Genomic DNA, 26,145 nt, shown 5'->3' on the forward strand with positions numbered 1-26,145 from the left:
TTCCTTTGGTCTCATGACGAATCAAAAATTATGAAAGCAGAAAAAACCTTTTAAAAAATTTCGATCAATGTTACTTGCGCCAATGATAATGAATACGAATTTAACTTAACTGCTTAATATTTGATGGAAACGAATCTGAGCAAATTCGAATGATAAATGCTAAGATATGAACAATTTAAGAAACCACTCTACAGTTAGAACGATCAAAATAATTCAACTTTGGTGTTTTTCATCCGAATTTAATGTTTTTGGATTCATTTTTTTTGCCGGCCAGATTCCCACAAAATCTCTGAAAAACGTTCAACAAATACTTCATACGTTACAGTATAGTAGTAATGTGAAAATGTAACGATTGATGAATACCTGTTGCAATGTACTTACGCAAATGTATATTTTCATTCGCTCTCGACATAACTGTTTGTAAAATTAAAAAATTTTTTTAGACAATCGATAAAGTGATTTTGAACATGCAAGTTGTGAAACCGTTTGCCAGATTGTTGATAACTTGGATTTCGTTATTCAAATTTGCTCCGATTCAATTCTATATCGCATTCTGGGAATGTCGTTTTATTCTTAATCTCTATTATACATTTTTAAGGTAACATATTTTTTGATACGTTTTTGTCTTTTTATAATTTTACATTCATATCGCTCGATCGAAAACTCCGATAATAATAAGCTCTTAACCCTTTGAGTCACAGGTTATTGTGCTCACTCAACTTCTGTAACAAGATGGTATTTTGCGGTTTATGGGCTTGCTGATTACGAATCCAAGCTTGAAGGTATTCAAAAGTACGAAACGATCAGTATAAAAAAAAAATAATGCAAATAAAAATGAAGTTTTGAAACATCGGATAAATTATTCGGATATATGGCGAATTTCATCCAAGAGTACTTCGACTCGAGGTCGTACAACGTACATACCTGATGCCTTACATACATACCCAGTCTGGCGGTTTGAAAAATTTAAACGTGGAAGAGCCAACGTCGGTGTAAAGGCGGGGAGCAGAAGAGGCGCCTAGGCACGTCGAATCGATCCGGGACTCTGAGAGCGTAAACCAGAGCGGATAATAATATTTTTCAGCGAACCATGTCGAGTCGGAGAGAGAATTAGCTGGTGGCCGGTGGTGTAAAACATATCGAGTCCGCATAAGACGCTGGATAAACGACTTCTTTTCAGGATCAGGAGAGGCTTTACAATCTGTTATATACATATATATATATACATCGATACTCCGAGTTTCTTCTTTCCCCCGTTCCCTCGGCCGTCTCTGTTTCTCCCGCGTCATTTATACACTTCCAGGTATAATATAAAGAAGTGTACGTATAATGTATGTATAACAATTGATTGGACACAAGTTTGATACGCGTTTCAGGGTTACGAGGGCTCCTTGCTGAAAGTGACGAGTAAAAACGGCAAAACCGCATCGGTGAGTCATGTATAATCGAATATTTCAATATATATGTTTTGTTATATTTATTGTGCCTATAATTCGTTTAACTACAAGACCGCACTATTTCATTTACTTCACCAATAACAGTATTATTCGCACGCTAATTGCACCTGTGTATGTATTGTGACGTCGCGGCGTCGAGGTGATTCAGTTCACTCGATTCGCACTGTATTGCATAACGCAGAACGCGCCGTTGTAATCAGGAGGAAGTTGGTAACGTTGCTAAAACGATGCATTTGTAGGAAAAATCGTTACTTCGAAACTTTCGGAATTTCTGCAATTTAGTAAACCATGAGGAACAAAACATACTCTTATTTTGGAAAGCCGACTTTTTCGATTGTTATTCTAAAATTGTACAGTAATGATTTTTTCCCTCAAGTTTCGTTACGTTAACGTTACTAACTTCGGTCTCATCCGATGCAAGCGTTTAATGAATTTTGAACGTTTAATTTTATAATTTATACGAAAGAAAAATCTGGTTTACAGAATTCAATTTATTTCTGTGCAACCATCTGTGCTGGTAAAATGGAATAAATTATTTTCGATATATTTTCATATTTGCAGATTGCAATTGAAGTTTGTTAGATTATTAAAAAGTTTGTTTTACCGGTGATGGTTAATTTCTGTTAATTTTAGAAAATCACGAAATTATATTCAGTATAATGTACCTATAATGCTTGTTTAAACGCATACGTGGAATAAATTTAACGATATAAGATTCGAATTTCATCTTCTATACCACCTAGACTCTGTACAATTCAACCTTGATTGAAAAAAGCTAGCTTTGCTATTTTTGATGAAACCGACGAAGGCAAGCTCTTATCGCAATTAACGAAGTTCTACGTGCCTCCAATACATATCGTCCTACAGCGACTGATTTTGAGCGAAATGGCGAAAATTTGCCGCGGTTTACACGTATATACATACGTACCATTATACTATACCTATATACAAATTCGTACATATAGTTCATTGAAACAGAACTCGTGTCAAAGTCTTTCCCACCCCTATGCTACTTGTAATCCCCGATTTCACCGCGACGCCGAGTCAAAGCTCTTTGTTCTCGCGTTAATTACGTTAACAACCTCGGAGATATACGTTTCCACAAGTAACGCTTTCTCCTTCGTCTCGCGTGTAGTTTTTTTTTTTTTTTTTTTTTTCAACTTTATTTCCTCTTGCATTTTTTTTCTTTCTCTCTCTCTTCCTCTCTATTTCCCATTTTCCTTCTCCGTTCTACACAGTATTATTCTTATTATTATTATCGTTATTGTTATTATTGTAATGTATCTTTAATCGTTTTTATACCGCTTATGATAATATACGGTACGTGATGATATTTTTAAACCAAAGCCCACTTCCGGAAACATTCTTTGCCTTCCTCCCCCCCACTATGCTATTCTATACGAGCAAGTATATATTAAGGTATGTATGCGTGTATGTATGTATGTATGTGCCTTGTACACGCGTGTAATAATTTATTTATATACGTTATATTACAACGGGGGGCTCGTTTCACGTTTTACGTCGAGCAAACGGCGTGTCGAGAAAAAACACAATTTCCTGCGGGCTCAATTATCGTTTAATGCTCTACTGATCAGCGACGTCTATTTTAGCCGCGCAGTTGTTAACTCGGAGTTACACCACCATGTCGCAGTTGTTCGCAACCTTTGTACATTTTTATACAGACTGTGCACGCTTCGCGGGATTTTCGTATTGTTATATGTTTATACAAATGCCGAATGAAAAAAGTTTAACGAAGAAATATTTCCAAGGTCTTTGTTTATTTGTTTCTTTTTTTCGAGAATTTCTGTAACAGTTCCTGCAGCCGAACATTGTCCTCAATTGTTTACAATATAATACAGTGTATAATATGTGAATAATTTTGAAATTGATAAATACTATTTTCAAACAATTCAACGATTTATAAGGGAATTAGTTTATAGGTGTATAGGTACCGCGAACCGATTTGCTCATGTTTGAATTAATTCAACAGTCTAATTCGATGCGAAGCAGGATTGTATACCGATATTACAGCTTGTTTAAATTTACGAAAACCTTGAAAGTTTATCAACGCGTGCATAATAGTACGAATATACGTACAGTGTGAGTGGCTAACGGTCGAATGGTTTAACGCGCATGCGTTAAAATTCTACAGCAAACGCAGTTGTTTCGTCAGGTTGACCAACCGTCATAAGTCCGGATGACAAGCCGTCGCGATGTATGTAACCTCAAAAAAGTTGGTAGTCCCGACAAAGCAACGGCTTTTTCTTTAGAATTTTAGCGCATGCGCGTTAGATCATTCGACCGTTCGCTACTCGCTCTGTACATATTTTGTGTATATATTTATACACGAGAAGCGCCGTGAAAGAGCGTGTGAAAAATCGTACGGTATATTATTTATATACCTATAATTAATAACGTGCGTTAAATTGAATTTCAGCCGGTGGGTTTTGTCACGTTTCATACGAGAGCCGGTGCCGAAGCAGCGAAACAAGACTTGCAGGTAATATTTGTACATCATGTAATAACGTTAAAAACCTAGAAGAGCCTGTCTCTCTTGCGGTTTATTCCTGTAATTCTTAACATGCATATTTTTTTTTCCATCTTGATTCCTCCACCCCCTCCCTCCTCGTTATTTGTTCACCCCCGATTAGACGGCACGGGTTATTTGCTACATAGTTGCAGAATAATAATATAATATTATCATCGATTATCATGTAGAATGTTATTACTATCCATATTATAGGTGTATTATTATTGTTAATTAAGGAACTTTGTAATTGGTACAAAACCTGTTATATACCTATATATCTGCTGGGTGCACCGTGTGATTATTATATACATACTTACATTAATATGGTGTTCCTCTGCCTATAAAAGAACCCATCTGCCAAAAACCCATCACCTCATCTCTTTGCCACACGCAACTGATGTCACGCAATTTGCAATTTCCTATAATATATTACGTATATATTATATTATATATACGTACTGTCATTTGTATACGATCGTTTGGATTTTTCGAACGACGGGCATATTCAAAAGAAATTTTTCTTTTCAATTTTATTTTTTTTATTTTTTTTCTACCAGTACTTTAAACCTTTTCTTCCGATTATAATATCATACGTCATATCGTATACTTGGGGTGTTATTAAGAAATCAGTCATCATTTTTCCTCTTCTCGAGTAACCTTGCAACAGCTTTTGAATTATTCGTAATTTTGTTTTTTCTTCTCTTGCTACAAATTATATTTTAGAATTACAAATATCGGTTTTCAATCATTTATTTCCAAGGGAGGAAATGATAAAGTTCAAAATTTGCTTATTTGAGGAATTCTGTTTACCTTAAACAAAGTTCGCTTTCGCAAAAGTCTTATGAAAAGAAAATACCGAGCTTCAAATTTTTCGGAACGGTGCCACATTCACGTATAAAGGTGGTATAGCCCTGTTACAAATTCTTCAAATCGAACGCTTCGTTCGAGGCACTATAATATATGTTTGTCGAGAATTTTTCACTTTGAAATATCGAGTCTTAGACTCGAGGCACAGCACGTGTAATGATAAATTATAGTGCAGTAGGTATCTACGTGAGGTGAGGAAAAACGTATCACTGATTTGGTTTGGAGCACTTTGACGCATACAAACAATTATACACACAAACTCACACAAAAAACACACGCGTGGATTTTTACCCATAGACATATCACAGGCTCGGTAGAATGAACGAATGTGTTTCTTTCTATTCGTTTTTATATAACACAAAGATCACCCCGACTAGTTTTGAGAATGTATAATATAATTTACACGCGAACGGAGATATTTGAATTTTGTTCGTTGAATTCACATTACTTTTTTCATACTTTCATTCGTACATACATCTGTTTTTCTCGATATTAGAAGTAATTGATGATAATTATACTGCGTGTAATAAATAAGAGAATTAGGTCAGGATGTACACACCTTTTGCGTTTGATCTTATCATTCCTTTAAAACGTTATGAAAAAAAATAAAAATAAAACATCACAATAATAATAACAATAATTGAAATAACGACAAAGAAGATAGATATGTGTAATGTAACGCATACGCATATCTATGCATACAAGTCGAACTAATTTCTGGGGGATCTATTTGCAGCAGGGAGTTAGATTCGACCCTGATATGCCTCAAACCATTCGTTTGGAATTTGCAAAGAGTAACACAAAGGTTAGCAAACCTAAGCAACCAGCCGCTGCAGCAGCCACCACCTCGCACCCCGCTCTGATGCACCCTCTAACTGGACGTAAGTATGCACCGCCACTGAATCACACTCGCTGGTTATTATTAATCACTGTTTCGTACACAGCCCCACAAAACCGCCCTCGCCCCCCCCCTCTGCCCCCTTTTTTTTCGAAATTCACTAACCCCGTTGCACCTCCGTTAATATGTATACCTATACGTATTATGTATGCTATACCTATGAAACAACAAACGTACCTGTCTCTTTGTGTCTAACACTATTTTAACACCGAGTGAGTCCGAGTGTTTGTTTTTTTTTGTCTTTTTTTTTTTTTTATTTATCATTTCTTATTTTTGCTTCGCTGTCAGCGCGATGAGCGCATTTCGTGTTCGCCTGCAAAAGAGATAAGACTAAGAGATGGGAAATTTCAATACTTCTTTAAGCTACACGCAGTGTCTCTTTGCGTATGTTTCTCTCGATCATTGATTTACGTTATTACGTACAACTGTAATAATTATGTTGGGCGTATAGTGTACTTATATACTATATACGGAATAAAGACTGACAATAGGGACACGTACATAATATCGTGCATGCCTCCATGTACGTTGCAATTAATGTACAAGTTATAATAAATTAAAGGAACGACTTCGATCGTCAGGTGAGAAAGACTTAATTGTCAGCTATATCATAGCGGTTATCGAATAACGAGTTACAGTGTTACCATTTATACATCGCAGGAAGTAAATATAAAACGGATTACATTCACGGAAGAGAGCCGATCATTCCAGTTATCCTTAGTTAAAGGTCAAACGGAATAATGTCAATCGAGTCTCGCTCTATGCATTCTATGCATATTAAAGATTCGTCGCTGCAGACCGGCGCGGGCGACGAATTTAGAACGATCCTTTTTTCATCGTTATATACTATGTATAATGTTTTTCTCTTCTTTTTTCTTCATTCAAATGTCATTTCGCGTAAATTATGCACGAGTTTTTTTTTTTTTTTTTTTTTACCTTCTATATTGGACAGAGAATCGCTTCACCTGTTCCCCTTGTCGATCGGGTTATCGTATGTATCGATTTGTGAGACAGACGAAATACATCCAGACTGACGAATTTGAAATTGGCAATTCGGCCGACAGACTTACGAAATGATCCGGAAAAGTCAATTATTCGTGCAGAAGGTCCGGATTTTTTTTTCTTCCTATTCTGCATTTTTCCCTGTCATGCACGCGATGATATTCACCTGTGCAGCAGCCTCTGTATAATAATTGTCGTAACTGTGCATAAAATTCGTCGGTACAAATCGTCATGTCAAATTACACGTATATTAAGTCGTGTATTCTCGATTACTATGCCTGTACAATAATAATAATAACAACTTTGACGAGTATTTTTATGCCTTTGAAAACGACGATCGTTATTTCGGTGCTTTGCGAATACGATAGCGGATCCGTCATACCGTGCTATACGGTAATAAATAACTTCTCTCACAATTCTCGGTTGTGGTCGAAATAACGATACGTACACTTGGGGGCAATGAATCTGAGAGGGCTAATTTTTCACACTAGACCGTTATGTTGGCAACACTGAGAAACATCCAGCGCCACAGTCGGCCAAGTGCGAAACTAACTCAATCTCAATAAACATAACATAACCCATGACCGTCGAATCTAACCTTAAAATACCGCGGGGATAATGACTTGTTGGATTGACGAGTATTCTAAGGTTAGATTCGACGGTCATGGGTGATGTTATGTTTATTAAGATTGCGTTTGTTTCGCACTCGTCCGACTATGGCGTTGCAGGTTACTCAGTGTTGCCAACATGACTGTACAGTGTAAAAAATTAGCCGTCTCAGATTCATCGTCCCCAAGTCTACATACACACGCTGCAAGGTTTGAGTTATGATGGTATGGCGTGTTTTCTGTGTACGGCGTTAAAAAAAGATGGAATTTGGTTTTCAGATCTGGGGAGTCCGTTTTTCCCTGGAGGACCGGAGCTCTGGCACCATCCGTTGGCCTACTCAACTGCCGGTGAATTACCTGGCGCATTGCAACACGCCACCCTCGTTCACCCGGCGTTACATCCTCAGGTCCCCGTACGTTCCTATCTTTGACTATCTGCAGAAAAAGCTCTGGAGCCGCCGACGAGCGCCCCGATGCACGTTAGTCATACATGATCGTTTTATACCTCGTATAACTCTAGATATATAGGTGTAAATGCCCTGTGTTTGTTTTCACGAATCCACAATTAGTCCAGTCGGAATAACGAGGCTGAAGTTAGTAACGTTAATTGTAATGATTTTACGTGTCAGAAAAATCTTTATTTCACAGTTGCAGGAATGTATAAAATGCAGTAGATCATAGCATGGCAAAACTTATTTATATATTTGGTGGAAAACTTGACTCCTTCAAAGTCACTATAAACTTGCGAAATTGTTCTTTTTCCTCCCCAATGTTTCGTTACGTTATCGTTATTAACTTCAGTCTCATTCGGAACGTATGTTCGAAATTATTGATTTTCCATACCGTTATTTTCTTTTTCTAATCCTTGGGGGGAGGTCGTTGGTAGTCTAACTTCAGAATTTCTACCAGATTCAGCAGTAGCTTCGGCCGCCACTTTGTTTTCGTTAAATTTAAACTTTGATTGAAACAACTTTTTATCTATGACCGATATTTTTCGACTTAAACCATAAATTCAAGATGGTTACCGAAGATACTGCAGAATCTTGCCGAAATAATGGATTTAGACTACCAATGACCTCCCTCCTCCTTAAAGGATTAAAAGAAAAAAATTTTAGTATCTAAAAATTGTAATTTCATTGTTCATTTCTAAATTGTGGTTTTTTTGTGCATTCCGACTGGGCTAATTATCAGACTGTTTCGGATCATGGCGGTATTTCTTTTCTTACCCAGCATTGAAGGACCGAACGTTTAGTGTTTTTGCTTCCTAAGAAAAATCTTACCGAAATAGATACGGGATTTTAAACCAGGCCTGCATGACGCTTCACAGCATTTGACTTTGCCATATTTGATGGTATCATTTATAAAAACAAATTTATTCCAGTTTCTTCGCTGAAGTTTGCGAAATAATCGTGTTGATATTAGCAAAATCAGGAATTTCTGTACCTTTGTTTAAAATGATGGAGTGAAATAGTACTTCTGTAAGGTTTAAGAAAACGACTATGTCATTATTTATATTGAATTGAAGCCGGTCCAACAGACTTTTGGATCTGAGCCAAAAATTCTACATCTTGGTAGGATTCTTTACAGTACGGTAAAAACCGACCAACGTTTAGACTCTGTTGCAACAAGAAAAAAACAAATATTGCCCTAATATGCGAACAGTCTAATCCAAACCCTGCACTTGCCTTACGGGTTATAGATGTTGCAACACGCGAAAAAAGTCCCGGCTCGTATGATCTTGACGTGTATGTTTTTGCTATATTATAACGTATACAGTTGTACATGCTTACATATATTATTTATTTCCAGAAATATTTCTTTGAATTTATTTCTTTTATTCTTTGTCTCATCCAGCTTCGTGAGATTTTATCTTAAAAAATGTAGATGTAGTGACTTTTGCGATGTTTATTGCCTTGATCACCTTTCTGATAGATTTTTGCGGCACACAATGTGAGTCAAATTGCAATTTACGTATGTTAGGTATGCTGTCTATCATTATTGTCTAATTTTCTTCAAACACCGGAGCTTTTTGTACAACGGTAATATCTCTTGGCCACTAAAATATTAGGCAGGGTATATTCCAACAGGATCGAAACCTTATAAAAGTCGGATAGTCTTGTGCTTTGAGTTAATTACCGCTGTCTGAGTATAATTCTCGGTGAAACATTCTTCGTTTCGGACACATGTGTGTGAGAATTCGAGACCTTCAAGTCTAATACTAGTATATTAGACTGCCTCAAAAAAAAAAAAAACTTTATTTTTCTTCGATCTCCCACTTCATGGTTCAACAGTTTAAAAAAGCCACACTGCGATTTCCTTTCACGAGGTTCAATATTACGTTAAAAACTATGATTCCATGAAGTGGGAGATCGAAAAAAAAATTAAATTTTTTATTGAGGCAGTCCGGTGTAAATATTATATAATTACACCGTGAAATCGAGGGAAAGGGAAAAAAGAAAGAACGTTCATGGAATCGCAAGTATGGGTATTCTCTTTAATCTTGCAAAAAGCGGAAAAAGCCAATTGACTCTTGTCTCCGTTAGAATGGGGATGGAAAAACCGAGGCTATTATGTTTTTTTTGTCCCGTCCCTTATTCGACCTAAACAATTATAATCAGCGAGTTCGGGTGTCTGTACACTACACAATAATAAAATTTCGCCAATATATATAATACGCAATATGCACGTACAACGTACTCGTAGTAATTCTCACAGAATTCAGCATCACAAACTCCGAGCCTCTCTATCACACCGCGCTGCAGGCTCCGCTTGTTAGCACCCTTCTCTTGTCATAAAAGTCACGTATGTACTCGTCCTGTGGGAATTCCCCCTGGGATAGGCTTGTTGCCGATGATATAGGCGTATATATGCCCCACGTATGTACTACACGTGTAGGTCGCTCAGGGCCGTACTCTCGGTCTACAACGCTAGAGCAGTGGGTTTAAAAAACACAAGATAATTGTCGGAATATCGAATTTCAAAAAACGCGAACATTTGTCTTATAGAGAATTTAACTATGTTGAAAAAATTCGAGTACGAAAAATTGGTAAAAATGTAGAAAGGTGTGTAGAGAACAAGAACATAGAATCCCCAAAATTCTACCATATACATAATATTCGTATTTCTTTTAAAGATTCTGTATATTTGCTTTTTGTTACACTTTGACCTTTCCACGTTTTGAAATACTATCAAACGGATTTCGCGATTTCGTTAATTCGATCTTACGATACACCCTCACGTTTTCTCAACGTTCTCCGCATACGATCCCCCCCCCCCCCCCCCCCACATGGCTGGTTGCCCTCTCGATTCCTTGCCGACACGTGCACCCACCCCTTCTACACACGTTTCGACCCTGGCTCGATAGAAAAGCCGCTCAGTGACTTCGTCGAGACGAACCCGGGCAGCTGAGCACCTTTTCTATGAGGTCCTGAGAGATCACCGCCAATCTTTGCCGGATCAGCACCGACTGTTATATAACTTTGGCACCCTGCAGACAGACTTCTCGACACTCCCTCCTATTAGGGATTACGGCGAGATTTGAAAATTGTCCTCCACTCTAAACGCCCGTCCTCCGGACTCAATCGACGGATTTTGGATGATCGACGCAACGGACTAATTGCACCTCAACCGCCTCCCGAAACTACTCACAGCTTTTTTTTTTTTTAGCTTTTGTAATTTTAAATTCAATTACGAATTTGTGTATTTTCGCTGTACTTGTTTTCAAATGAACTGACGTTGGTTCGTTTTTTTTTTCGCAACTTGTTTTGTTCCCTAGCTTTTGCGTTGTAATCACGATGCTCACGGAAATTCAGCGAGTGACTGAAAGTCCGTGTTCTGTGCCTGATTTATATGTTTTTATTCGTATTCGATTTTCGAATCGTTGTATATTGTACGTACATAAGTCGAAGAAATTTCAATATTCAAAACGATGCATTTGATTTGAAAATTTGGCGAAGAGATTATTACAAGATATTTTCTTGCGGATAGTTATTATCCTCAACAATATATCCTCGTAATGACAAATGCGTCATTCGGTCGAATATACGAGACCGAAGCAAAAGTATCTTGATTTTTTTTAACGACCAGGTAAAGGACGCTTTCGCTGCAATTCATGTATAAACGGATACACATAATTTCTCTTTTATATTTTATTTGTAAAGCTTTCGTGAGGGACGACGAAAGTGAGGTGAAAAATTGAGCATGCCCTCTCTATGCACTTGTGCGATCTAACAATGTTTTTACACGGATCTACGTACTTCTGCCCGTATCCAAGAAGTCGATGACCGGCAGCGCGGAAGGCACCTGGAGTAATCCGATTTATGGTGTTTGTGTACCGCAGGCACCGATATCCCTGCAACATCCGACCACCCTGACATCGATCCACGCGTCGCTGCCGCATTTCTTGCCTTCGCCGGCGCTGGCGTCACCGGTAGGCTCGTCCTCGTCACAGCCAAGCATCGCGGTGAGCAACGCGCCCTGCTCGACCCTCTTCGTCGCTAACCTCGGCCAGTTCGTCTCCGAGCATGAGCTCAAGGAGATATTCAACAGGTCAGTTTAGAGGTTGACACGTACATATATATTATATAAAAGAGATACATAATATATATATAAAAGAGAGCGTCGAATAATCGACGATGAATATGGAAAAGTTTATTTGTGTAACGGATAACGTCTTTCATATAGTATGTATGAGATACACTGATCAGCATCCACGCATGGAGCGTTCAATTACATGGTACACCATTCGCGGTATTTTTATTTAACAAAGGGGAGAACTTCAGCGTATTTTTTTATACACTCTGTACAATGGGCGTATACGATGCGGGAAGCACGGACCAATCAGCGCCTTTAATGACTCGGTTTGTCACTGATTATTATGCCAACGCAGAACGTGGGATGACTAGGTATGAGTCAGAGAGAGACAGCTGGAGAGTGCGTGTGTCGGAAAAGGGGGATCGGACGATAGGTGTAGGGTAGTGAGGAGGAGGTCGACCTAAATCGATCGCCAGGATCGAGGAACAGGCTCTACGGCATCGTAGAAACTTTGGAATCATTCGGGGTGGCCGTATGGAACCTGGAAATCCTTAACATTCGTTCCTTCGAATTCTTTTCGATGCGGAACTGTTCCTGAAACAGTCACGAAGACCGGGAAAAATCGTGAAATTCGAAATATTATACTGAGAGAAATTTGTAGTTGTGGTTACTACACAGAGTAGGTACCCTGGTTATTTTCACTTTTTACCATACCTAAATGAAAAATACAGTTATGGATACAGAATGAAAATGACTAATGCACTTGTCTGTATGAACAAAAATCTAGTATGCGTTACTATTGTAATCATCAATTATACAATAGTTGCTTGTTCCAAATTTTCTTGCAATTCCAATAACATTGAAACCCTCATTCTAGCGATACCCCAAATCTTACGAACATTATTGTATATCGACCACTTAGCAAATGAAATTTTTTCTCAGTGCAATTTTTACGGCCGCCCTGATTAAATGTAAAACCTGTTAATATACCGTAGGTTAGTCGATGTTCAGTGAAATTTTGAAAAGCAAAAGTAAACTGAGTGATGGATTTGGTACCAAACTACCAAATATCATTCAAATGATATTCAAGTTATTAAAAATCAGTATCAATTTCGACCGGTTGTATTCTAACCGATTTTCATTTACCAGGGAATCTAAAATTGACACGAGGAAGGGGGTTTGTGAAATTACTCGTCAAAATTCAACTGAACAGAACAGCCTAGCCGAACTAAAGCGACACAAAAATATATAACTGCTGTACGGCAATGAATAACTATTACCATTACACGATCACTTCATTTAGCGAATCATTAATCTTCATCATCGTCACGCTTGCATTGAGACATGTATAATATTATACGGGGCTTTTACACGCCAACTCACCAAGGATTTTTTCTACGATAGTACGACCCTTGAAAGCTTTTAAGAATGGTTTCAAATTTTTTGAATCACTCGTCCTTATCCTCTTACGTGTTAAACCGATCTCAAATACACCCAAATTTATTTTTATGAAACAACAATCCAAAACATTTGGTTTCCGAAGTGAAACATTTTCACGCAAGATTGAGCATGGGACCTCGTTTTTTTCGATTTTTTTTTTAATCGAATTTTCCTATATTCATACTTGTTAAAATTTGATTATACAATGCAAGAAAAAAAAAAAAACGAGAATGTATTTAGAACCAGAGAAATAATAAAAAGAAAATAAAAAATCGCTAATCAAATCGGAGATGCGGTATGTATTGTAATAGATTTTTGACAGGTATGATAATAGAAAAAATAATTTAAACAATTAGAAAAACTGATGGAAAAAAAAGAAGAAATATAAAAACACGATGTCACGCTCTGAATCTTGCTTGAAATTTTTTTTCTCGTTTTATAAAAATGAATTCGGGTGTTTTTGAGACGGGTTTAAAAAATCAAAGGGTAGAGACGAGCGATCAAAGAAATTTCAAAAAATTTTTAAAAGCTCTTCAGAGGTCGAACTGACGTAGAAAAAATCCTTGGTGAAATTAACAAACATCACGGTCAACCGCTTACTGATTTGGCGTGGAAAGCTTCATACGTACCCGTACATCCGTACCTGACTAGACGAATGCACATGCACCACGCACCTCTGTATCATCATCTTCGCGAAACTGCAGCCGAACACCATTCCTCTTGGAGACAGGAACGAGCCACACCTCGATGAAATGAAAAAGAAAAAAGAAAACAGAAAAAAAGAAAGAAACGTTGAAAAATTCACTGAAACCCAGCCTGTAAACTAACCCTTGTTTGTGCACAGTTTCCCCGGGTTCTGTCGCCTCCGTATGCACACCAAGGGAGGCTCGCCGGTTGCCTTCGTCGAATATCAAGATGTTCGCTACGCGGCCCAGGCGATGGCCACGCTTCAGGGATCGTTTCTCCTATCTTCTGACCGGGGGGCGATTCGAATTGAGTATGCAAAGTCAAAAATGGCCGAGGTGGGCTTTACAAACCTATGGACGGAAGTAGGTTTCACTTTATACCCATTCTATATTTATCTGTTTATATATTTTTCGACATTACTCTGTACACTGTATACACACACCGTGTACAATTATACATAATTGTGTATAACATACCCACTGTTATGTGTAAAATTTACTTATTATCGTTACACCGCACACCTCATAACACACAGACACACGTGATACAACGGACCTCTCTCATCGCTCTCTCTGTCTCTCGCTGTAATCGAGCGACTTGGCAATTAATCGCGACCGCATTGTTCGAAATACGGATTTCGTGGTGTAACGATGATCGTAGTCGGTATACAACGTGGGCTTGCAAAGTTAAAGTTTTGCATTTACGCTTTGAGCCGTAAAGTATCCTCACCTATCATCCACGGGTCGAGGAGTAGGTTTGGCGAAAGAAGAAACGATCGGAATTTATCATGAGGTCGCGCTTTGACTGTACAAGTGGGTCATGCGAGAGGCATTGAAAAATGGAGAGGACGCTTCTTTTCTTTATCTCCCGCATCCTTCGATTCCTCCACCTCGCAGGGAGGGAAAAATCGTTCTTCAAACCGATAGCCAAGTCCCTCGTCGCTGCATGTGTATGTGTCACACTCGGTTGGTCGTCTTACATGCATCTATTCACGAAGGAAACACGTTTTACGAAATAGTATGCTTTCAAAACGATCGGGTCTCTGCGTCTATATGAAAAACTAAATCCGACCTCCTCACTACTGCCGGCTTGAATCGCAGTTGTGGAAAACAGATGTATACCGCAATTTTTTTTTCTCTCTTCTAATTTAATATTATTATAGTGGTAAACATACTTTGTTAGATATAGAATATTCTCCAGCCGTCTACGATATTCGTGTCTAATTTTATGATTCTCTCTTTCTTATTTCCAGGGAACAAAGGGAGATGAAAATGGGCAGTCTTAAAGTTGACGTGAGCGGAATGTGACAGGTACGCCAGTAGTGAAGTCGATAAATTGATCGGACGATCGACGTGTTGCGAAAAAATTATTAAGGAGAAAAATTAGGGGGCACGGAATGGTTCGCAGTTGCGGTTTTGCACATGAGTAGGATATACGGTGTAAAACGATATGCCGTATGTATGTATGCATGTATGTTTGTCCGGGCGTGCTATGGCAGAGCGGTTGTTATGAACGACCGTGAAAAACTCATTCGATATGTGAGGTGTATCTAACTGCGGACAGAAATTCGTACAGCGATTATGATTATTATTACTATTAAACATATATCATACGGAAGGCCCGGCGATATTTTATCTATATACATAACATATCCGTACACATGTATATACATATAGTATATATATGTATAAGAATACGTTTTCTTATGCATACATATAGATTGTATGCATATATATTATATATATTATTTAACTTATTCGTTCGTGTAATATTTAATTGTGTAATTTTATAATTTTTAATTTATTCGAAAGGTTTTTACGGATCGTAATTAACGTCCCATCCTTGCTCTTCATTTTTTTTTTATCAATTTCGATTTTCAAATTAGCGTAACCGCCGTTGAGAGGCTCGCGGATATACGGATATATCGATACGGTTTGAGGATCTTATACGATTAGTCTTCAGTTTACATGTAAAAAGGCACTGTTAAAATCACAACACACAAAAACACACGTTATAAAATTATAGGCGGAAAGAAGAAAGAGAGAGAGAGAGAGAGAAAAAAAAATAACAATTGATCTTATTAACCGAAAGCACATTGTATTATTATAAAGTTATATATAGTATATTATATATACACTTCATATATATTAACATTCAAACAAGCTTAATACCAAAGGTGCCCTAAGAAACGTGTATTTATGTTTATCATCAGCATTATTGTGGGAGAAGGGAGAAGAAGTAAAAAACAAAAAGAATAAAAAAAAATAAATAAAACGAAAAAAAGAAAAGATAACAAGGATTGAAAAAACAAATGTGGATAGTACGAATTTGTATCTGTTTGAAGAAGATATATATATCGATAAGTAATATCGTCGCGATCGAGGAAAATGACGTCGGGAGAGTGTTACAGAATTAATAATAATAATTATATTATTATATAACGAATGTGAACATATCATAATATTAAGGGTAGCAAAAATTGTATTTAAGCGTAACTGTATATGATCTATGTTAGTAGCAGAGGTGTGCCCCGAGAGTTATACATTAGAACGATGGCCAACTCGGCACGTAATTTGCCCAAGTGCCTTCCTGTTGGTCGAAGTCATGGTACCCGTAATTTGCGTATATTTAAATACCAACATGTCAGACGACAGTGTCGCTTTTACTTAACCAGAGATTATTTTTAAAAAAAAACTTTCGTAATCACTGCTACATACACAAGATAACGGGAAAATACAAGATTCTATCGTAACATCGGTTGTAACTGTGCAGCTATTATACCTATACTCGTAAACACAAATTCACAAATTTCGATCAAGCAATATTACACGATGTATAGCCAATTGGGTTTGCATATCTTTTTTTTTTTTTTTTTTTTAGCGTCACAGTTTTTTCATCGGAAATTCTACGTATGATTCTGAAGCATTGTAGAATTTTTCAGAACTTGTTAAAAAAAGAAAATATGGAGATAAACGAAAAATTGTTGAACGATTTTAGAGAAATTCATTGCTATGTAATAATTACGCCGCACATTGTACAGGTATATCGAATCGACTTCGCAGAATACTGGGCATTCATTACATACGTGTCCGTACAATTTTTATTTAATTTTTACGATTGTGATACTTACGAATCGCTTCCGAGTCGCGGATCGCATCGGTTGATAATATACTTTTAAATTTATAAAATAATAAGAAGAATTAGATGAAAATGAAGTGAAAGTAAAAAAAAAAAAAAACACCAACTATGCAATGCAACTATTCGGTTCCATTTTAATACCGTCCTGAATATCTAGACTCGTTGCATTTAATTTGCAATATTTTTCTAAAGTTCTGATAATTTTTTTTACCTGTGTTCACTGCACGTTAATTATTATTAAATAGTCTTCTACATATCTTGTTTGAACCCATGATAAAGCATAGCGTTTGTAGTAATAACGTAAGATGTCGATAGTGAATGTCAAAAGACTTCATCGTTCGTGTGTTCGCTCCTTCCTGACATGATGATTCCGCAGCTACCTTATTCGTTATACCATTTTGCATATAGACATTGAGAAAAAAAAAAAAACTCTTGAAAATTGCCTCTACGTGCCGCTTGGTCCCATTTTCTTTTTGCTCTTCGTTTAATAACGAGAATCAGTGCTCGTTGAAGACAATTACCCGTTACCTATGAATGAAACGATATCTGTACATGTCAGTTTACTCTATCATAATATTTTCAAACACGAACGATACTCGGATACTCGCGGTGAAGTGTAGACAAGGAAAAAGAAAAATTAAACATAAACTTTAATACAGTAGTCATCAGATATACCAGATGAAAAATCATATAATTTGATTTAGTATATCTGATGTATACTTATCTTCTTACATACTTTATCGAATCCACAAGATAAATTATGTAATAAATTGCACAATGAATTCTTTCAAAATATCGTACGATTTAACACATGAACATTTTCAGCAGGGCAATGTTGGGTGCGGATCTTATGACATTTGTATCGCAGGTAGACGAGTAGAGAGAATTTATACACTAAGACGGATATTAATGTATTCTATTTATAAACAATATTACAATTTTACATTGCATATCGTAATTACTAAAACAAGACCGTACGCTATCCGGGCAGGTGATTCTTCGACGAGTTATTATACATTATACGTGACACATTATATACGATTATAGGCTCAACTGTACCTCGAGCTGAAATAAATTTCAGCCACTTGCTATCATCCGAGCTAATTATGCAGATGTACAATTTTAGTCAATTAACCGTTTAGTTGCAGCTACACCACGTGAAGTATAATTTCATTTTATTTAATTAAATGCACACCCAGAACACCGAATGGCAGAATTCGTAATAATTATTTCTGAATTACTAGAATTTCAATCATGTATGTACATACGTTTTACCAAACAATGACTTATCCATTCACGTATACTGAAATGAAATAACAATTGAATATATTATCTCACTTATACTCCATTTGGTTTTTATTCAAATCAACTGAATTACAATCAACCATCAAGTCTACATAGCTATACCTTATAAGAGAGAACTCGGCCTGCCTCCAACTTACACAGTTAGTTACTCGAGTTCAGCTAACCGACGTGTTATACGCAATTATTGTTATCTTGCATTTTTAAGCTCGACTGAATTTGCATATGTACAATCTAGACAATTACTTGGAGGTATAAACGAAAGTTTCTCAACAAACAGAGATGAATAATACACCAGAAAACCACACAGACGAGAAAACAAAAAAAAAAAAAAAAACCCCTATTTACGACAAAACTCGCATGCATGAACAAATATAATGTACACGTATATAAATTAGCAATATCTTCAGAGGTTGTGTTCAGACTATCGATACACTTGTACAAGTATACACATAGTATATGAATACATCCGACAGGAATTATATAAGTAATACAAGTACATTATATACGTGTAAATATTGTACATGTGTGTGAAAGCAAAAAAAGAAAAAAAAAGAAAAAAAAAAGGAAAAATTGAAATAATGTGGAAGAAAAATATGTACATATTATATATTGTATTCAAACAATATTGTATATGTATCTTGCATATAACTTGTTAATTTATGTATTATTACAAGATAATAACAATAATTAATAGCGTATGAATAGGGAAAGTAATTATACATATATTCAATCAGTGAATTACATTTAGGTATATTATATAATATAGGTTGGATTTAAAGTGCTTTACAAGTGAACTAACTCATATCAGTAGACATAGTAATGGCTAAATAGCGTTAAGAGTGGTAATATTTGCGTATGTGTATGTATATATACATATATGTATGCATTAACACAAGAATATTAGAATATTTATAACATATTATATATATATATATATACATACACAGAGATGAAAAGTATATAGAGCTATACATGCGATAATGGGGTATCTAGTTATATACGTACAGTACGGTTAGCGTAATTGAAGTATAATTATGAGGAAGAAAAAAACCACCAAAACAAAAAATCGGAGAAGAACTAAAACTAAAGAACAGTTTTTTGCATGTCAATCAGATATTTTGTATCGTAGAGAAAGAATTTTATCGTATAATGTTTGAATACGTTTTTTCGATGCAATTGAGAAACGGTTTGGTTGAAGATTTTTCTTTTAAATTTTCACTCAATACCTATATGTTTTACCTCGTTCGGTTTTTGTAAGACTAAACAACACAATTACACACATCATGCATATCTATACACTGCAATTAATGAAAGTATAAACGCACGACAAGATGCGTATAATATATTATAATGCGAAAGTATGATTGAATGTATACATGTAAAATGTCACATGTTGCATATTTATAATGATACTAAAGGTAAGATCACCAAAGACGTCAATATACATATATCGATCCAAAGACTATAAACACCTCACGACATTTCAATAATTGAATGATAGAGAGGAAAAGCAGTAAAAACTAAAAACTGGAAAAAAAAATGAAAACGAAAAACAAATCACAAAAAAAAAAAAAATAATAAAAAAAAAAAATCAGTATCTAATAATGTTAGACTAAACGAATAAAAAAGTAAAAGATGAAGTAAAAAAGAAAAAAAGAAAAAAAAACAATAAATGAAAAAGAAGACGCAAAAAAAAAAAATATTAAATAAAAATAGTAACGTTATTTTAGATACGCGAACAATTGTAGATAAGTTTAATATAATTATGAATTTGCGATATATAATGTTTGGATATACAATGAACGACGTGAGTTAATTCACCGTAAACCTACGCAAACTAATTATTGCATATTGGGGGTCCAAGGAAAGCAGCTTACAATGCTCGTCCCAAACACATAATTATACATATCTTTGCAGCGCGCGCGGGTACAATATACGATTATAAATATATACATTGCGTATCTATATGTATACATATGAGTGTTGTATGTATATTTATATACCTTGGTTGCTTAAATTATACATACTTAATTAATCTAATTATTCTTATGAGCAACTTGTATTTTTAACTAGGCTTTAAGTTCATTTTTATTTTTCTAATTGTTTGGTTTTTCCGTCAATTATTTCCCACGTACTCTTCGCGTACCTTAAAGTATTTTCTATGCATCTATACTGTTTTTTATCATTTTCTTTTTCTTTTTTTTTTTTTTTTTATACTCTTATAATGTAGATATACATTATATTACGTCCCGATGAATTAGTATTTTGTACGGAGTTTAAAAAAAGATATCGCCTTTGCCACTGCCAAAGCCTCGATTTGATTCGATTATTATTATTCTTCAAAGATATTGAATAATCTTTGCAAATTATTTGATGTATAATATTTATTTGTACACATAGTTTTTGTTTAAAAAAAATTGTTTTATTTATTTATTTTTTTTTTGCCGTTTACTTTTTTAAATTATCGTAACCGATTAGCGGTTCATTTCGCGGTGATCGGTTTTTAAACCGATCGTAGACTCAATCATCACGTCCTATGACTTTCTAATGTATCTAAATTATTATATTTAATCGACAAGCTTGGCTGCTGCTTTTGCCCCTATACAGGCTTCTAAAAACTCTATATTTACTATAATGAAAAACATGTGAAAGTAATATATTTCTATTGAGAGTGTAGATTTTTTCCTCTCTGTTTTTGTTTTAATTCTTTTCTACATTCTAATTATTTGGTCTATGTTGTTCGGTGCTCCGAGTGGACAAGTACAAAATACTGCAGTTCGTTATATCTTTATATCGTATTCCAGAGTCTGTCAATCAATATGGAACTTTATACTCGACGTTTGATTGCACAATTACGAGGACCGCGTGTTGCTGGACAATTTCCGTTATTACTTTCGGTACTGAACGAAATTTTAAAAAAAAAAGAGGGAAAAAAAGTGATCCCCGCAATCTCACGAGCGTCGTTAAACGGTTGTGTCGTGAACGATGAAAAAAAAATCGTTCATCCGGATATACGGTGAGCAGAAAGATAGGCGGTGTATTCATGACAATTCTTGCAGACGGTGATTCGCAAGTTATGCAAATTTTACTCAAAACATACTTCGACGGTTTTTTAATATTATTGTAGTGTAATATGCGAACGAGTTGTCCGAAAGTCAGAGGCGGTCGATCAGGGTACAATATGTATATTAACTTGGCCTCGGCGCCAATAAATTGCGCATAAACGCGTCACAATCAATAATCGATCTTGTTACGTATGTAATTAATTACGTATAATTTGTCAAATTTTTGCGCCTGTTTGAAAAATTCTTTCTGCGAAGGAAAGGAAAGAAAAAAGAAAAAAAAACAGAATGCGGTATCGGAGATAATAGAATCGCTGGTTTCGTTCGACTTATTTATTGATTTATTTTTTTCCCCTTTTTGCGTTTGATCTTGCTTCACTTTTTTTCATACCAGTTCAGAGACCTCACGTACAACACTCGAGAGTTGATAGAAAGTATAATAAGAAACGGAATATCAGATGTGAGCCAAAGATCCGTGCACACCAGAATGCGATATTATCAAATGCGCTGATAATATACGAAAAAAACGTTAGTTAAAAAATTATAATATATTGACACTAAGAGAATAAGAAAAGAAAAAAAAAACCAGTCGTTTTATCGTGCTACGTAATATATTCACGCTATGTGTACGTATTACCTTGTTATTAAGTTACTTATTTAATTTATTTTACATTCCTTTTTCACAAGGGGCTGTGACGTTGAAAAATGCCGAAAAAACGTTCTCTTTCACACGGGAAATGTGTCAATTCTACACAACCGTTTTTCACTTACCGCTTACTATTATGTGTACAACGTATAATGAGTTGAAAATATTAAGTGACTTGACGTTCCTGCAAACGTTGGTAATTTTTTCGTTAATCTTATTTCTCTCGCGAACGTTCCGCGTTAATATATATTCGACGATACTATATCGATAGCAAAAATAAACTCATTGGCGAATAACGATACTGTGGACTTGAATCTCTAAATGATCAGAATTGAAAGTAAAAACTTATACAATACGAATATAGACGGTTTGAAATGACTCGCTTGCCGGTACACTTAGGAAGATGTCGTATTTACCATATTTTACTGATTGCGTGCAAATATCCATAGTAATTACGCGGATGCAGGTATCACATTAAATAAAAAAAAAAAAAAACGAACAATAAACAAACACACACAGCCGGACGTGTGCCAAATTTTATTTTACAATGTACACCGTAAATTTGTTTCCCAGTTATTATACAATCGTTTCGATAATTATTACTCGGTGGTCTGCGAAGTGACGAGCTTATCTTTCAAAATTCTAGTCAATGTCAAGTTTGTCTAATTGTAAGCTGAATCAATTTCTGTGATTCACTTATCGTGAATATTCATTCAATTAATTAATAAATACGACATCTTCGTAGGAAGTCCCAGTTCATTACGCGAACGAAATTTGTCAAGTATTTTTTTTTCGTACACGAATATCAATAATAGTGTAATTTCAATAAAAAATAAATAATAACAACAATAATAATAACAATAATAATAAAAACAACAACAGTAATGAAAATGATAATGGTAATATTAATAACAACAGTAAAGATAGTGTAGTAATGATGTTGATATCGGAAGGATAGTAATAGTAATAATATTGGTACAAGTAAACGACTAATTAATCAATTTAGAATATAGTTATACAAATTACGTTATAGCTCGCTATATATACCTATATGTACGGTTGAATGAAAAAAATGTATGAATTTACATTAACCAAGGGGTCTCAGTCAGGTTGGACTGCAGATGTTACTCGAATGCTTTCGAATAGTAATCAATTTGCTCGGGCGATACTAATGCATATTGAAATTGTGCATTTCTTATTCGTTATCTCTATGATTGTAAAAGGTAACTTGATGTTTGTCAGTGCGATAACTCCTAGGAAATAACAGAAAGAATACATACCTTAAAAATTGAAGCTACGACGCTAAACGAATAATGCATGAATCATATTTTGGTGATAAAGTTGTAACGCGTTACAGAAACAATTGAAAGTTATACTCCATCGCATTAAAGTCCCGTAAGTTTGTTTAGGGTTAAGATTTACAGGCATTGAAAGTTAGCGGTGCGAAAATTTCTAATTGTGAGTCTTATATATACATACCTATATATTTTGTAACGAGAAATCTGCTAAACTAATCCGACGTAAACTTTGCGAGATCTGGCTTTGCATAATTACACATCTTGAAGATTTTCTAAAAATTCTTCTTTGGGTACCTTGTGTATATTTTTCGTGTGGAAAGTTCAGCTGACCCTTTCATCACGACGTAGGATTTGCCTTTTTGAAATTATCGAACGAGAATTCTTAATTAAATATAATTAAGAGTTTTAAATTATAACTGCGTACTCTGTAAAAGATATTACAATTTATGACGCGGCCGCGTTTATCATCCGAGTACGTACAAGAGGTGAAAAGGAAGGGCGACAATTAATTGCATCAAATGAAATCGGATAAAAATGTTGTTTTGAGACAATTGTTCTTTATCATTTTATCATGTAAATCGCAATAATGTCTAAAAGTCAAATTACTATACAGTGTAGATGATGCTTTATACAAAAATATCCTATATAGAACGAATTTTATACGTGATACATTTATATGCAAACACATTTGACAGTGATCTGTGAAAAACAAAAAAACGTTCCGTTGCGCCATTATTAAAAAATCCTTCCATCTTGCCTTCATTCTATCGAGTTTATTACGTGAATTTATCTAAAGTTTGAAAATGCTTGTTATAATAACGGTCGAGGCTTGCGTGAGCTTGAGCGTCCAACATATTGGCTGTCAAAAAAATTCGGGCTCCCTTTCGACGCCCCAAGTCCAAAAAATGTCGTCAAATTTGGCGTGCAACATCAAACTAGGCAATTTCAACGTTAGGCACATGTATTTACTACTTCATGCGATACGAATTTGTCCAAAGACCATAAACTCGATCTAATCTCTCAGATTCACAATTAAACCCAGCTACAAATAAACGGACAGAAATTTAAATAGCAGAAGTTAAAACCTATGCCAATAAGACTTAATAGTAACGAATTAACAGTGATTGAAATGTATTATAAATAAATTATATAATAGCGAAAGTAAACTTTAATCAAGGTACGCTCTGTTTTTCATTCATTTTCGATTATAAATTCTGTAACATTACTTGTAATGTAACGGGGCTTTGCTATGTTACAAGACGTAGAAAGAAAGAAAAAAAATGCATTGTTATCACTATAGCGTAAAAGTGAAGACGAGGAATAAAATTGAATATATAATTGGATGAATCATAAATCGAAAAAATAAAACATAGAATAATATTTAAAAAATGATAGTAATTCTCCTGTTGGACAATTGGTGTTGTTACACTGTAATTGTAATATAGGCAATGGCAAAGTGGGCTTGTGTGTTCTGCGCGAACTCACAGACACACACACGCACACACACGCACACACACACACACACACACACACACACACACACACACATACCTTCTCATAATACGATATAGATTATTTAAATTTGTCATTGCTTTCAATATTATTATCGTACGTTCATTCAACTACTCTTACGGTCATTGAAGTTCGAATACATCGCAAATTAATATACGATAAATAAATAAATAAATAAATAAATGAATGAATGAATAAATAATAATAATAATAATGATGATGATGATGATGATAGTATCAATATCAATAGTAATGGTAATAATAATATTATTAATTAATATGAAAAAATAACAATAACGATAGAATGTAACGGTAATCAATTTGCCTTTTAAGGTTTGCATCGTTGACGAAAGAAAAAAAAAAACATTATTCAATAACGTTATTTCAATAGTCACTTGTAGTCTGAAAATATTACATTATCATATGTATACATATATGCAGTATGTATAGGTACATATATTTACTTTGTAATTCGTATTTGTTAAACTAATTTAAATAATAAGGATTTGTAGATGATGTAGTACAGCTTTTCGTGTGAGGTTATTGTGATATTTAAAACAACTTTATCGTAGTATCGGAGTAACTCTGATTTAATAATTACAGTACTGACGAGGCTTGAGTTATTCCTCTCTGCTCTTTTCAAAATAACACTATAACTATTGTATAGCTGTAATTAGCGAGAGAAAGAGGACAGTATAATGACGACAATCTGAGGCCTCGTCAAATACTGCCGGATATAATTGATATTTTTGAAAATCGAGGTCTTACAGCGAACCAAGACGGTGGTTATGTAATTATTATTCAGTTTAATCAACTGAGATTATTTCGAAAGCTTAACACCGGCAATCTGTGTTAATCATTTATATTTTGCACCTCGTTAAAGAGCATGATTCTTGAAGCGTGTAATAAAATGCTAACATATTTATAATCTAGTACTGTGAAAATGTCGGTAAGATGCGGATTCGTTCGATTTTCGAAATATCAAATTTATATACCTGGATCAATCCGTCCATACATGTCTCGCATGAGGCATTGCACAAACGTGCATATTAATCATTGGGACTACAAAAACATATCATCATATGTAATTATATAAATAGTATAAAATATTAAGCAATAAGATTTTATTTATATGCCCGTAAAGTCAAATATAGGTAAATAT

At 35.2% G+C, this 26,145-nt stretch overlaps 1 protein-coding gene across 5 annotated transcripts in view; it reads left to right on the forward strand.

Annotated features, from left to right (window-relative positions):
- The window catches only part of LOC124221520 (protein couch potato), a 41,642-nt gene extending 22,802 nt beyond the window's left edge, over positions 1-18,840 (forward strand). For 2 of the 5 annotated variants that reach the window (XM_046631624.2, XM_046631625.2), the window contains 7 exons: positions 1,377-1,430; positions 3,895-3,957; positions 5,591-5,735; positions 7,642-7,775; positions 11,636-11,910; positions 14,180-14,384; positions 15,275-18,840. In XM_046631624.2, the coding sequence (XP_046487580.1) occupies positions 1,377-1,430; positions 3,895-3,957; positions 5,591-5,735; positions 7,642-7,775; positions 11,636-11,910; positions 14,180-14,384; positions 15,275-15,307 (909 nt within the window). In that variant the 3' untranslated portion in view covers positions 15,308-18,840. The remainder of the gene's footprint in view (positions 1-1,376; positions 1,431-3,894; positions 3,958-5,590; positions 5,736-7,641; positions 7,776-11,635; positions 11,911-14,179; positions 14,385-15,274) is intronic. The other 3 variants (XM_046631629.2, XM_046631627.2, XM_046631630.2) reach the window with 3 other exon arrangements.
- Positions 18,841-26,145: the final 7,305 nt, after the last annotated feature.

Source organism: Neodiprion pinetum, chromosome 6, assembly GCF_021155775.2.
Source record: "Neodiprion pinetum isolate iyNeoPine1 chromosome 6, iyNeoPine1.2, whole genome shotgun sequence".
Classification (NCBI taxonomy): domain Eukaryota; kingdom Metazoa; phylum Arthropoda; class Insecta; order Hymenoptera; family Diprionidae; genus Neodiprion; species Neodiprion pinetum.